This window comes from Aptenodytes forsteri, unplaced genomic scaffold (assembly GCF_000699145.1).
Source record: "Aptenodytes forsteri isolate BGI_AS27 unplaced genomic scaffold, ASM69914v1 Scaffold229, whole genome shotgun sequence".
Lineage (NCBI taxonomy): Eukaryota > Metazoa > Chordata > Aves > Sphenisciformes > Spheniscidae > Aptenodytes > Aptenodytes forsteri.
This window is the reverse complement of record NW_008795863.1, coordinates 4411187-4424571: the sequence shown is the minus strand read 5'-3', so window position 1 is coordinate 4424571 and position 13385 is coordinate 4411187. Positions and strand designations below refer to the sequence as shown.

Below are 13385 nucleotides of genomic sequence, written 5' to 3'. Positions count from 1 at the left end.
TTTTTATTTTATCAGCTGTTGTTACCACTTTGGTGTGGCAAGACCTCTCTTCTGTCCAGACAGTAAAGAGGGGTTGTACGTGATTATCAGCTACGTCACTAGAAACAAATTCTGAGGACAGTATTTTCTTCTGCCTGACAGGACAAGGTTTGACTCTCTGCGTAATTCTTTAGATACTGAACCTGGAATTTGAATAAATAAATCATTTGAATCATGCTTTGCAATTTTCACTGTATGCTTACACACACATACTTCAGTTTTACCTTTTGCTCAAGACTAGACATGATAGTAATCCAAATATTTTGGCATGAAAATGGGTTTGAGAAAAACTCTAAGAGTTGTGAAGTTTAATTTTTTTTTAATTTTTGTATCAGTTTTCCATTGAATATTTGAAGTGTTTGGGTTTTTTACCCAACCCATTTAAGTGTATATTTAAGTAAACCAGTAGATTTACATGTATTAAAAGAGCTGTTTTAAATTTTCCCTTTGGTGAGAGAAAGAGAGAAACCATTCCATGCAGCAGATGTGTAACAGATGCTACTGCTAGCACGTACTGCACTACTGGACGATGGCCAGATGCAGTGGTGATAGCATAGCTATTACCGTGATAGAGCAGAATAAAACCGAGATATGCAAGTAATGTGTTAGCTTCCCCACCCACTGCCTTGTCCACACAAATGGGAAGGAGGAGAAAATTCTTAAGTCTGTCAGCTATCTGCATCATCATATACGGTCCCCACAATGACCCACTTTATAAAATAGCAGAATAATAGTGCACGTTTGAATACGTTGAATATTGTGAAGTCCGTCCCATCTAGGCCACAGCAGGGCTCAGAAAATCTGAAATGCAGTTCACAACACCCACCTTCTTGCCGTCTCCATATCCCAGGATAAATTTGCCAAGAATGCACAGCTCCAGAAGCCAAGTGAAATCACTATGGAAGAAAGGGTAATTAATTTCACTTAACCTTAGCCATCAAGAAGCAAACACCCAGGCGAAGGCATTCATCTAGACTCTTTTCATAGTTAACAAAAATAAAGGCACCTCTAGAAGGCATTCATCCTACTCAGCTTAGTTTGAACTCAGTGAGATGAATCCCACCCATAGTGTTTGGGGTCATCTAGTGAATTGGTGTTAAAGCCCAGACATACATCTCATCTCTTGACTTCAAATGTTGAGTTCTGCCATTTGACCCCTCCTCAGTTCCTTTGAAAAGTTAATCTGATAAAACAGATCCTTTTCTAACAGTAGAGAAGATCCTTCCTGTCTGAAAAACACATTTTCATTTTAGAAGGTAGGAAGATATTTTTGAGACAAATCACCAACTAGAGGTTGGGGAAAAAACCTTCTGGTGGTAGTTGTCCCTTCTGGGCACACCCTGCGTTGGAAAACAGAGGAAATGAACAGTTACTGTAACTGAGTTGTGCAGGGTATAAATAGCCCTTGTGCTCTGTACAAATTTGCCTTTCTTTACTAACCACAACACAAATCTCACCTGCAACTCTGAGAGATGTCTTAAAAAAAGAAGAGGCAATGTCCTTTAAACATTAATCGTTTCCATGTGTAGGAAATGTGACTGTTTTGCGCGTGATTGCATTTTAAAACAGAAATCTTTGCACAGAATACAGAATAGATTCAGTATGAACCTTCTAAACTAAACGAACCTTAATTTCTTTTCTATTTTTAAAAGGTCAAATGCTGCAAATACTGGCCAGATGACACAGAGATATATAAAGACATTAAAGTTACCCTAATAGAAACAGAGCTCCTGGCTGAATATGTGATTCGAACATTTGCAGTAGAAAAGGTAAGTTTCCAAATTCAGTTTTCTTAAATACAGTGGTATCTGCCTAAGTAACTTATATACAGATTCAACGTGGGAAAGTTAAATCTTTTGACTGACATCCCGGTTTTGTAGCTGTTTTGTAGCTATTGGGTAAAGGACTACCGCCCTCTTATGGTAAACTGTGTTTTCCTTTAAATGCAGCAACTTTTCTGCGCTTTCCATCACTGTTGGCTCCTGCCTGAGTTAGAGAAAGTGATGTTCCTTGCCTAGGAGAAATCGAAGCCTCCCTCCCAGCAATCAATTGAAAAACACATTCGTGCTGTTTCCCCATCTTATGTTCCCCACAATAATTTTCTGTCTGTACCAGAGGCTGCATGCACCATTATTCAGAAGTCCATGGTGGAGAATATTGTTACCTGTTGGACCGGTGTGTTCCTGCTCTGCAGAGACATAGTTGAAACAAACTAATTTTCTTGTCAAGGCAATTTCACTTTTCATGTGGAATCTGTCTTTATAGGGAGAGTTCCAATCAGCGTGTTGTATTACTGTTTACTAGAATAATGCCATGAATTTGTTTGATGCTTACTAGATCTTGTAGCTCTCCCAAACAGCTTACAATATATGGACAACATACAATTAACAAATAAGGTACTTACTGAAAGTGAGAACAAGCAGGGTCAGTCAATGCTGAAGTGTGTCATGCATTTTGTGTCAATTCAGGGGTTTTATTCATTAAAGAACAGAAGTGTTCTAATTGTATGTATCAAGACTCATTTGAGTTGCAGAACAACGAGGAAAGGGCCTGTTTGTAAGACTTGACATTCCTAATGGCGCACTGAAGTATGTTCTCCCACTATTTCCATGAGTAGATTTTCAACTCATTAGGTTAGAAAACTCCTTTTGATTTAGCTGCAGTACCTGTGATACAGTGGTTCTCTCTAATGATGAAATAGTGTTCAGTTATGGTTTTGAAGAACATAATCTGTAGCATCAGAGAATCCTGCACCCAGGTAGATGAAACTGCCAAAAAGATGGCCCAACAGGGTCTCTGCACATACATCCACAGTAACAAAGGAATTAGTTTCTTTCCTGGTTTATTCTTCAATCTAATACTTACATATGCATCAATACAGCAACCTGAGGGTAATGATAACAGAATTATGCAGTCTGAATGAACTGAAATATTGTATCGTGTTTACCACTATACATATTGTACATCAAATTCGTTCAAGCCTGTTGTTTCCTTGCATTTAGGTAGTTTTAATATGAGAAACGGTGGCTACACTTTGAAGTAGATGAAGCACTGGTTGATTTCTATTCTGAAATTTTAAGCCCATGCTTTGATGTTAGCTTTTCACTTCTTAACTGGGACTGGAAAAAAAGACCTAGAGGATTTTACAGTTGATCATAACCAAACTGTCTTGAATAAGTGCATTAGAACAGATAGAGATAAAAGGCAGTAAACATTTTATTTCTTAAAAAAAACCCTCCATCTGAAAAGATTTCATTTAGACACTGCTTTTTAATAGTTGGTAGTTTTTCAGTAAGCCTCTAAAAGCAATGTCAGTGTAGTTTGAGTAAAGTACATTTGTTTCTACCCTATTTTCCGTATTTTTTAACTCTTCCAACGGTACTGGAAGGTCAAGTCTGTACATCTCTTTCACCATAATTCTCTCAAGTTTGTATTTCTGATCTATTGGGACTGATACTTTTCAGCCTCTCCAAGACAAGCTGCATGATGAGACAGACTGCACCCTAACCAAATCTGCAGATAATACTAAGTGAAGGGTGGTGTTGAAACACTGAACATTGGAGCCGCAGTTCCAAAGGAATTGAAGATTTGGCCAACAGAAAATTTAGTAATTCAACAAGGAAAAATGCAAAGTCCTGCGCCTTAGGTGGACTAACCCTATGTGTCTGTACAGGCTGTGACGTCCTGGGACAACAGCTGACATCCCAGATGATTATGGATGTAGGACATCTGAGCTGCAAGGGGGGTTAAGAGAGCTGGCCTTGCTCGGTGTGGTAGAGATGAGGAGGAGGGGTAAGGAGGACCTAGTTGCAGTCTGCAACTACCTCAAAGATGTTTAGGAAATCGGGGGCGCCAAATTCTCCTCATTCTTCTCGATGGTAACGGATGGTAAAACAGGGGGCAATGGCCAAGAAGTTGCAGCATGGAAGGCTTGCACTGGAAAAGCTCCTTCAGGAGGAGAGTAGTGCAGCGCTAAAGCAGGTTACCCAGAAAAGTCGTGGAATCTCCATTCTTGGAGGTCGTCTGATCTAGTGATCAGATCTAGTGATCTGGTGACCTGATCTAGTGTTGGCCTTAGACCCTCTCTGATTGGGAGGTTGGACTGGAGACCTCCAGAGGTCCCTTCTGACCGTTTTTCTATTTGTGGATGAACATCTCATACATGCTCCTAAAATTCAATTTAGAAGTTGATTTGTTTGGAGATAAATTGATCGCTTATTTTTATTTTTCTAAAATGGCTATTTGGTAGTTATTGAGGAGTAGGGGGATAATGCTAAGAAAATTGAACCCAAAATTACACTCTGATTCTGAAGACCACTTCCTAGATACGCTTTACATTGTGTGCATAAGCAGTTTCTTTGGAGCGGTTCCTTTACAGCACAACAGTTAACTCAGATGAATTACTCAGATAATAACATACAGCAGCACCATAAGTATTTGTAGGATTAGGGTCTACATTTTTTAACATCCTAGGGTTTGTTAGCAATGTACACCATTTTCTGTTTGTTTCAGCTGAAAGAAAAACTAAAAAATACAGTCTTTCCAAGCTGAGCATATGCTTTTATGATTCATGCAGTTGTGTTGCTATTTTGGGTTTAGAAACCAGCAGGGAAGCTACAGACATGAAAATCATTCTTTTGTAGGTATAATAAGCAAACTCATTATAAAAGTACCCTATATGCAAAATCTTTTCTAAGTAGCTGAGCGTTACCAATGATAGACAAAAATGCAGTCAGCATGACAAACAGCATTTTCAAAACTAATGCACAAGATACACAGGACATATCCTGATCTGTGCGAGAGCTGGGCACATTATTTTGGAGGGGCAGTTTACTTTTTGTAAATTGCTTGAAAATCAAGGCTGCGTACAGCATGAAGAATTTGTGTGGGGTACTTGTTTCAGTCCACAGTTTGTATAGTCATGGTATTGCTTTTTGTATGGGATCTTTGTTTCTTGGGGGATTGTGGGCAGTTGTTAGGAGCATTATAAAAGTGTTTGGGACATGGATACCCCACCTACGCACAGCTATTTATGGAGTTGGAGGCCTTGCTTGCAGTAGCAAAAAGCTGTGTTAACTAACACACTCTAAAATCCCCAGAGTACAGAGACCAAATTGTATTTCAATGTGTTTGCTAGACTGTCTTAAAATGCAAATTACTTTGTCTATTCCTGGGTTTTAATATGTTTTAAAATCAGTTTTTAGGATATTAGGTCATTTCTGTTGCAAGGGTGTGATCTCCTCAGTCTACACCAATGTCACATATGCTCTTCATCTTCTCCCTTGCCTGCCTTCTTGTGTCGCAGTTTCCGAGGGAGATGAGTGTGGATATTCCTCCGAGCAGATGCCCTGTCTCCACAGACCCCCAGCCTGAGCTGTCAGAGCATCAGGACTCCAAGATACACCAAGACCACTCCAGTCATGTAGCCCTGGCATGGCCAAAATTTCTCAGTCACTGAAAATCACAGACTATTTTAGCTTGCACACTAGCAATAAATTAGGAAGTTTATATTACTTCATTATGCAAAAAGAATTAGACCTTTTATATGCAAACCAGCTCAAGACAGGAAATACATCTTTAAGAAGAAAAACTGTAAACCACCAGTTATTAATATCACTGACATTTAGTCCAGCCTAGACATGATATGTCATAATTTTGCTGTTTGCTTATGAAATATGTATGATGGCCTCTGGTCTGTGGATTTCTAATGAGAAATACTTGCAGCTACATTTTTAGAGGGGGAAGGGGAAATACAAGCACTAAGAAAATCAAACTTAGCATACACACCTCTAATATCCAGACTGCTCCAGAAAGTCACATGGGCAATTACTTATACGATCGGCTTCTCATTCATACCTGTCTTATCATATCCACATGCTTGTAGACTGTGGCAAATCACTTGAAGGGTGAGCATGTGGAGGGCTACAAATGCAGCCCCTATGATTGGAGGTGCAGAAAGGTTTCTTACTATTCAGCCGTTTCTTTCAGACCAATGAAGGAGACAAATGATAGGGAAAATTATGCTGAAATTGTAGTTCCCTGAAATCAGCAGCAAAACTCCTGTGGAGAGCAGTGGGAAAAAAAAGTCATCTGTGCTATATGTTCATGGCCTTGCTGCTGACCTGTTCTGTGATCATGGCATGCATCTTTCAAAGCAACCTAGTGCTTAAATATAGAGATGAGCGTCTATCTTGTTGCTAAAAGTTTCTAGCCAATCTAGTGCTCAGTTACTCAGTTTTGTTGTAAGGCTTTGAAACCAGTTGATATGTAACCTTTGAACTTGCTCTCCTGCTATGAAAAAGCTCTCCAACAGTCTGTACAGATACGGATATTGGTAGGGGGTGGATGTTTTTCGGCAAGGCTCAGGCTTTTGAAGTTACATTCCTACGATGTCTCTCATCCAATTTCTTTCACATTCCAGCTTGTTTTTCTTTTTCAACCCTTATCTTTTCAATAGAGAGGTGTTCATGAGATTCGAGAAATTCGGCAGTTTCACTTCACTGGCTGGCCAGACCACGGTGTACCATACCATGCGACAGGCTTGCTGGGATTTGTACGACAGGTCAAATCCAAGAGCCCACCAAATGCTGGACCTCTGGTTGTTCACTGCAGGTGGGTAGAACAGAAATCCCTCTGTTGTGTTGTCCACTAAACTCAGAACTTACTTTTGCTTCTCCTGTACTGCATCATCCCCACACAGGTTGCTGAAGCCACTGGAGCTCTACCCACAAAAACTTAATATCTAAAATATAAACAAGAATGGCAAAACTGAGTCTGGAATCCTGCAAATGCCTGAACACAAGACTTAATTTCAGTAATCATCCCACTGATCAAGCACCTGCAAGATGAACCGTTGCACTTTACATTTTCCAATACGCTGCTGAACATTAACTGTGCTCTTCTTTTACTTTAGTGCTGGTGCTGGCAGAACTGGGTGCTTCATTGTTATTGACATCATGCTAGATATGGCGGAAAGAGAAGGCGTTGTAGACATATACAATTGCGTGAGAGAGCTTCGATCTCGGAGAGTTAACATGGTGCAGACTGAGGTATTGTTAATCTACTGGAATACTACCTTACACTTTGCACGAAAAAGTATTCTTCTAAGCCATAAAAGTAGAGCCCCTTCGTGGTAGGCACCGTCCAGAAGGTAGTTTATTTAGTCATATGCAGAAAATAATCCACACACAAACTTGAAGAACCGCTGCCCAAACAAGTGCCCAGTTATGCCTCACTTAAGGTTTGCAATGGTTTTCTAAAAAAAGAGGAAAATCGTGTTTCCTCTCCAGGGAGGATTCATTCTGGGGTACATCTTGTTGAGGCTGTTATGTGATAGCACCTACAGAACTGTGCGGAGGAATGAAGAAAGCAGAAACATTCCAAGTTTTATTACGGAGCGTTACTGCACTTCTGTTTGTACTTGTAACTAGTTCGAGTCAATCCTTCTATATTAACTTCTAAATGAGTGGGAAGTTTTGTGAACTGCTGTTGTTTTGTGAACTGGTCTTGCTTCAGAGACAGTAAAGTCAGAGAGAATTAGTGGCAACCATATTAGTTGTTATTTTTTATTTACCAAAATACTAGGAGCGTATGCTCTCTCTGTCAGTAATTATTTTATTTGCTTTACCAGGAACAGTATGTATTCATCCATGATGCTATCCTGGAAGCCTGTCTTTGTGGGGACACATCTATTCCAGCTTCTCAAGTTAGGTCTGTTTACTATGAAATGAATAAACTGGATCCTCAGACTAACTCCAGCCAGATCAAAGAGGAATTTAGGGTAAGTTGTGGCTAGCAGTACCTAGAAGTTATACAGTTCAGCTCTGCTAAAGACTTCTACTTAAGTGCTTGCTTATTTAGGTATTAAAGAAGTCAGTGAATTTTGGACCAGGCCTGGGAGGGAAAGACTGCAAAAAAAGGGAAAATAATATGTCACTAATTGCTATTGAATTATGCTAAATCATAAAAGAAAGCAATAGGGTAGTAGTAAAATCTTCTTTTTACTCAAAGGAAGTATATCGATTCCTTCCACTGTCCTTTCTCCAGAAGGCACGTTACTCTGCAGCTATCTTTGAGGTTATTTTTCAGATCTGTACGCTTCCAGGATTTTTTGCTTCCAAACCGTGCTGACTGTGATGTGTTTTCATTTGTCTGCATATTGATTCCCACTGAAACTGAATGCTGAGCTGATCTATTCTTAAATATTTTGGGATGCTTTCACTGCTGTGTTAATTTTTCTGTTGTATTGTTTACTCTTTTTGAAAGACTTTAAATATGGTGACTCCGACACTGCGTGTAGAAGACTGCAGCATAGCACTTTTACCACGAAATCATGAAAAGAATCGCTGTATGGATGTTCTGCCTCCAGACAGATGCCTGCCTTTCCTCATAACAATAGATGGGGAGAGCAGTAACTACATTAATGCTGCACTGATGGATGTAAGTCTCCACTACATCATTAATAATAAAAAGGGAATAAGCAGCCCTCCAAACTGAGCAATGCTGGAAAGTGGAGTCAGCATAAGAAGACTGAAATCCTTCTAGGTTGTTTTCCAAAAACATGGCACAAAATCTTTAAACTCCCAAGTACATTTAGGATCCCACATACGTTATGTCACAGCCAAGGTTCCAAAGCCATGCTCAGAGAGCAAGTCAGGGAGTTTTGGTAAATTAAATGTGTCTGGATTTCTCCCTAGTGCTTGAATTTTTAACCTTCTGGCCTGGGAAAAAAAGAGTTACCTATTAAGACACGAAGGCAGTTAAATAGGATAATAAGGTTTGCAGCAATACTTCAGTTCCCTTTGTTTCTAATTTAAACAGTAATTAACAAAAAAAAAAATCGTCTGTCAGCACAAGATAGTACACACGCCATTACTTCAGTCTCTCCGTTTATTTCTGTTTGAATGAATGGTTCCTCTTCATGTGTGTGTGGATTTTTTTTTCTAATGCATCTCTGGTAATTCTAATCCCACTAATAGAATATCAGTAAAAAGACACTTAAACTGCCTTTGCAGTCTGTAGATATTTATAGCCTATCTTTGACAATTTAGAGCTATAGTAATTACGGTTGTCAAACACATAAACAACAAGAAAACAGAGGTTAGCAAAGAATGAACACATTATAAATGGTCTTTTTGAAAAGTGAAGCTAGAGTAATAACAGTTTATAGCAGTTTTTACATTTCTCTCCTTTCAAGTTCTCAGAGCATTTTCCTAAAATAAGCCTAAGTTCAAAACACTCCTGTGAAAAGGTAAGTGTATTATCTTTATGTTTATCTATGTAGAGAAACTGAGAACAAAAGTTTAAGTGACTTCTCTAGGTTCTCACAGTAGGTCAACAACATTTCATATTAGAATGGAGCTTCCTTGATCTGTAATTTACAATCTTGCCATTACATTGTCTTCTTTCCTGGAGAGTTCAGTACTGTTTTGTTCTGTAAATTAAGTATTGCTCAGAAAGAGCAGTGCCTCAATATTTGCTTTGAAAACACTTCCCTTCTTCACTGTTGATACAATGGGCTGGATCCAAAAGTGTGTCTGGGCAAAAGGCTCCAAGGGAGGAGGTGATTTCGGTCACTTTCCACCCAAACACCCTTGCCAGGCTCCTGCAATATCCCTGCACTGACAGACAAGAGCAGACATTTGTACCTCTCTCTAAACACTCGGTCTCCAGCAGGCAAGATGATGCATTTCACCCTCTCCACTTGCATCCGTTGAGATGCAGCTGGATCACTTCATGTAAACCTTTAAAGCTCACTTCAAGCAAAAGGGATAGCAAGCATAATTTTCATTATTCAGTATCAAATGAGTTTGAGAATGATTTTCCCAAAAAAACTGCTGGGGCTTCTAAGTGAGGGAGTAATGGAGGGTCCTTCGAGCATCTCTCATCTGCATGCAACTTCCAGCAAGACAGGACCAGTAGGATAGAAGGCAGCTGACTGATGTACCAGCAGCATCGATACCTGCTGGTTGCAGTTTTCTGAAACCAAAACAAAGAACTGAAGTCTTGCATGTCTTCATCTGTACCCCAGAACACATTGGATTCATTTTCTGTGGTCTCTTCAGTGACTGTCTCTGAATGAAAGATGCAAATAGCTGATCAGATTGTATCTCTGTTGCAGTACAAATACTTCAGTTCCAGGCATGTAGAGGCTTCCCTGCCCTCCTTAATGAAGGTTATGGCAACCCCTCCCAAGAATTGCCCCAATATGGCCACACTGGCCTTCAACACTCAGGAGGACATAAATAATTGAAAATTACACAATTGAACAGTTGCACCAAACAGCTCAGTCAACGACATACTCTGGTACTAAAAAAAAAAAACCAAAGGGCACTGAAATTTATCCCCTGGGTATCCTCGCTGCTGTCAGATAGACCAGAACTTCAACAATATTTCTGAAAAATAACTAGATATTTCCTTTCACAGGCATCATTCAAATTAAAAGCTAGGCAGACAGCCAAGATTAATCTGTCCATTAACAGCTCAAACCAAAACTGTTGCTCAAAATTTTGTAGAAGTTGCATTGGAGGCAAAAACCTCTGATGATTTTACTCTGTGCCTATGGCATAAAATAAGTTTCAGAAGTATAACATCTGCAGAAGTTATATTCTGACCAAATACAGTTTAACTTTGAAGCATATAAGATCTTGGGAAAGAGCTGAAAACAATGTATTAATTATATAGAAAATAGAAATAACGCTTTCAGTCCCAAAGTTTTGGGGCTATAACTGGCATTCTGCTAAATGGATTTTTGTCTTTTACCATTCTTCTCACCATCTCTTGTTATTTCTTTGCAGAGCTACAAGCAACCATCAGCTTTTATAGTTACGCAGCATCCCTTACCAAATACTGTCAAAGATTTCTGGAGACTGGTCCTAGATTATCACTGCACTTCAATAGTTATGCTGAACGATGTCGACCCAGCACAAGTAAGTCCAGAAAACTGCTCCATTCAACAGAGGAGTGCTAGTGCCTCAGCATTTCAGCATGTGTGCTTCAGAACAGCTTTAGGACGTAATCAGTTTTATAAAACAACATTAAATACTAACACACTAAAAAATTGATTTGTAGCTTGCAGATACACATAGGGAAAGAGGAATAAATCAGACCATCAGCAGCTTCTCCACCAAAATGTTAATGCACACACACATAAGTGCATGCACCCATAATTTATTCTCATAAGAAAACATGCTTTGGGAAGAGCTGCTAAAAACCAAAAATGATGGTTGTAGAATTCTGACTCAAGTCTGAAACACACTAATAATAGCCAAAAGTCATAAACAGAAGCCAACAGCTATTCATTAGCCTGCCTGAAACAGGGGAACGACCTTGGTCTGCTTACTAGGGGATAGGTGTTCCCAGTGTGAAAATCTGTGTTATGTTTGGCACAAAATGACATTGTTAGCAAGGAGGTAGGAACTAAACAAGATTGGAGACCAAGTATCCTTCGCAAGAGAAAACAGGGCAACAAAATGTATGGGGGAATGTAATTACCTTACAAAAGAGTTGTGCATGCTGAACATGTTCTTTAGAAAATTGGAAAACCATACCTACTAGTTTGGCAATTTAATCACTAGCATTAATCACTAAGTGTCCTAGAGCCTGGCTCGCAACTGTGCAATTCCAAGTTCTTACACAGATACAATTTCCTTGGTTCCAACAAACTACACCAGCCATCTGCTGGAATAACGTGGTGGTAATCTGGATTCTTAATATGTAAATATTTGCTAATTCTTGGTTAAGAGCAATTGTTATTAGCAGACTGCATGCCATTTTTATTCTTGATATGATCAAGAATCTTTTTAGTTTTGTTGAGTATTGTTCATACCTAGAAAAATGTTTCCTTCTATTTCTTTTTAACATGAAGAATTTGTTTGTAAAACATACTAATCTTCCGTTTTGTCTTTCAAAGGAATGTGTAGGAATTCCACACGCTATTTTAAAGACTGAATTTCTGATTCCAAGCCCTTAACTGTCTACAGGGAGAAAAATAGAAATGAAAGACAAAACTTTTATTCATGAGTCTAAGATTATTTTCTGAGTGAATAAGGAAAGACTCAAGGGAGTCAGACTGTTAGGGACTGCTGAACAGAGTTCTTTTAATTTGTGGGCTGTGTTTTGAATTTACAATAGTGCATGGCTATTTCAAGCATTTATTAGCCTCACAGGCTTTTAAAAGCTATTGGGATATGCAGTTAATGCACCTGCCTCTGCAGTATGTTAAACCTTTTCCCTCTAATGTGAGTAACAATCTTTTCATTAGGAATAAATCTCAAAACCCTCAGAGCAAACAGAAGTGGAGAGAGGGCAGAGCTTATTAAAAACACACATTACATTCAGATTTATTAATAATTACTGTTATTATTTATGTATATATGGAGTGTTTACAGTTCTGTTTAGATATTACACTTTATGTGGATTGTTATGCTCTATTGGGAAATGAAATTCAACCCTTCACAGTGACTCTGACTTAAAGAGAGTCGCTAGCATCACATGCATGCAAAATGCGCAGACCTAAATGCTTCTGGTTTCTTTAGAACTTGAAAATCTTGGCTTCCTAAAACAGCTCCAGCAAACAGCTCTGCTTATTATCATTTAAGCATTTTTCAAAGATCTGTTAGAACAGTATTCCTATGTATTTGAAAGACGTGTAGTAAATTGTGCACATATTAAATGATCTGAGCACTGGCATTTGCATTAGTCGTATGCATGGTATTTTGCTATCCTGTACACTAGCATATTTCATAATAAAAATTTGTGTAAGATTTAGACAATATTTGGAAAGTAATTTGCTCAGCAGACCGAATCACGGGGGGGGTTTCAAATAAACGAAAATATATTTTCCTACTCGAAATGTCTGGGTTTAACTTGTTAAAGTGAACTCTTGCAAATCAGACCCTGCTCTCTTTTTAATTGATGTAGTAAATGATTATGTTTTCCTAAAATGTAGTCATCTCTAAACGGCTTTGTTGAGGAATAAGTGTTATAAGAAATGCAAAACAACATCTGGAGTAAATGTGATTTGTCAGCTCAGCTCTGGATCACCAACAGCAATGCAGCAGAATGAAGACCACAGCTGTTTTACTGAATGAAATAAAGTTCTAAATATGACATCAAAGCTTCTGCAAGCAAACAAAATTTCATTAGTTCATACTTAATTTTGGTGAATGCTTGCAAAAGCTACATGCTTGAACTGCTGTAAATATCCCTGGAAAAAAATCATTAGGGTTTTTATGGAAAAAAGGGACAAGCAGAGTCTAGCTTCAAAAACCTCCTTGCAAAGTGTTGATTTAATCTTTAAAGTATTAACACAGATGATACTTAGTTCCTGGGTTAAGCCATTGTGA

The 13385-nt window shown here is 38.7% G+C and overlaps 1 protein-coding gene across 5 annotated transcripts in view; it reads left to right on the top strand.

The window, feature by feature from the left end:
• Positions 1–13385, top strand: part of PTPRM (protein tyrosine phosphatase, receptor type M) — a 386144-nt gene that overhangs the window by 361978 nt on the left and 10781 nt on the right. For all 5 annotated transcript variants that reach the window (XM_019473357.1, XM_019473356.1, XM_019473355.1 and 2 more), the window contains 6 exons: positions 1692–1808; positions 6497–6651; positions 6953–7088; positions 7670–7819; positions 8305–8478; positions 10836–10967. In XM_019473357.1, coding sequence (XP_019328902.1) covers positions 1692–1808; positions 6497–6651; positions 6953–7088; positions 7670–7819; positions 8305–8478; positions 10836–10967 — 864 coding nt within the window. The remainder of the gene's footprint in view (positions 1–1691; positions 1809–6496; positions 6652–6952; positions 7089–7669; positions 7820–8304; positions 8479–10835; positions 10968–13385) is intronic.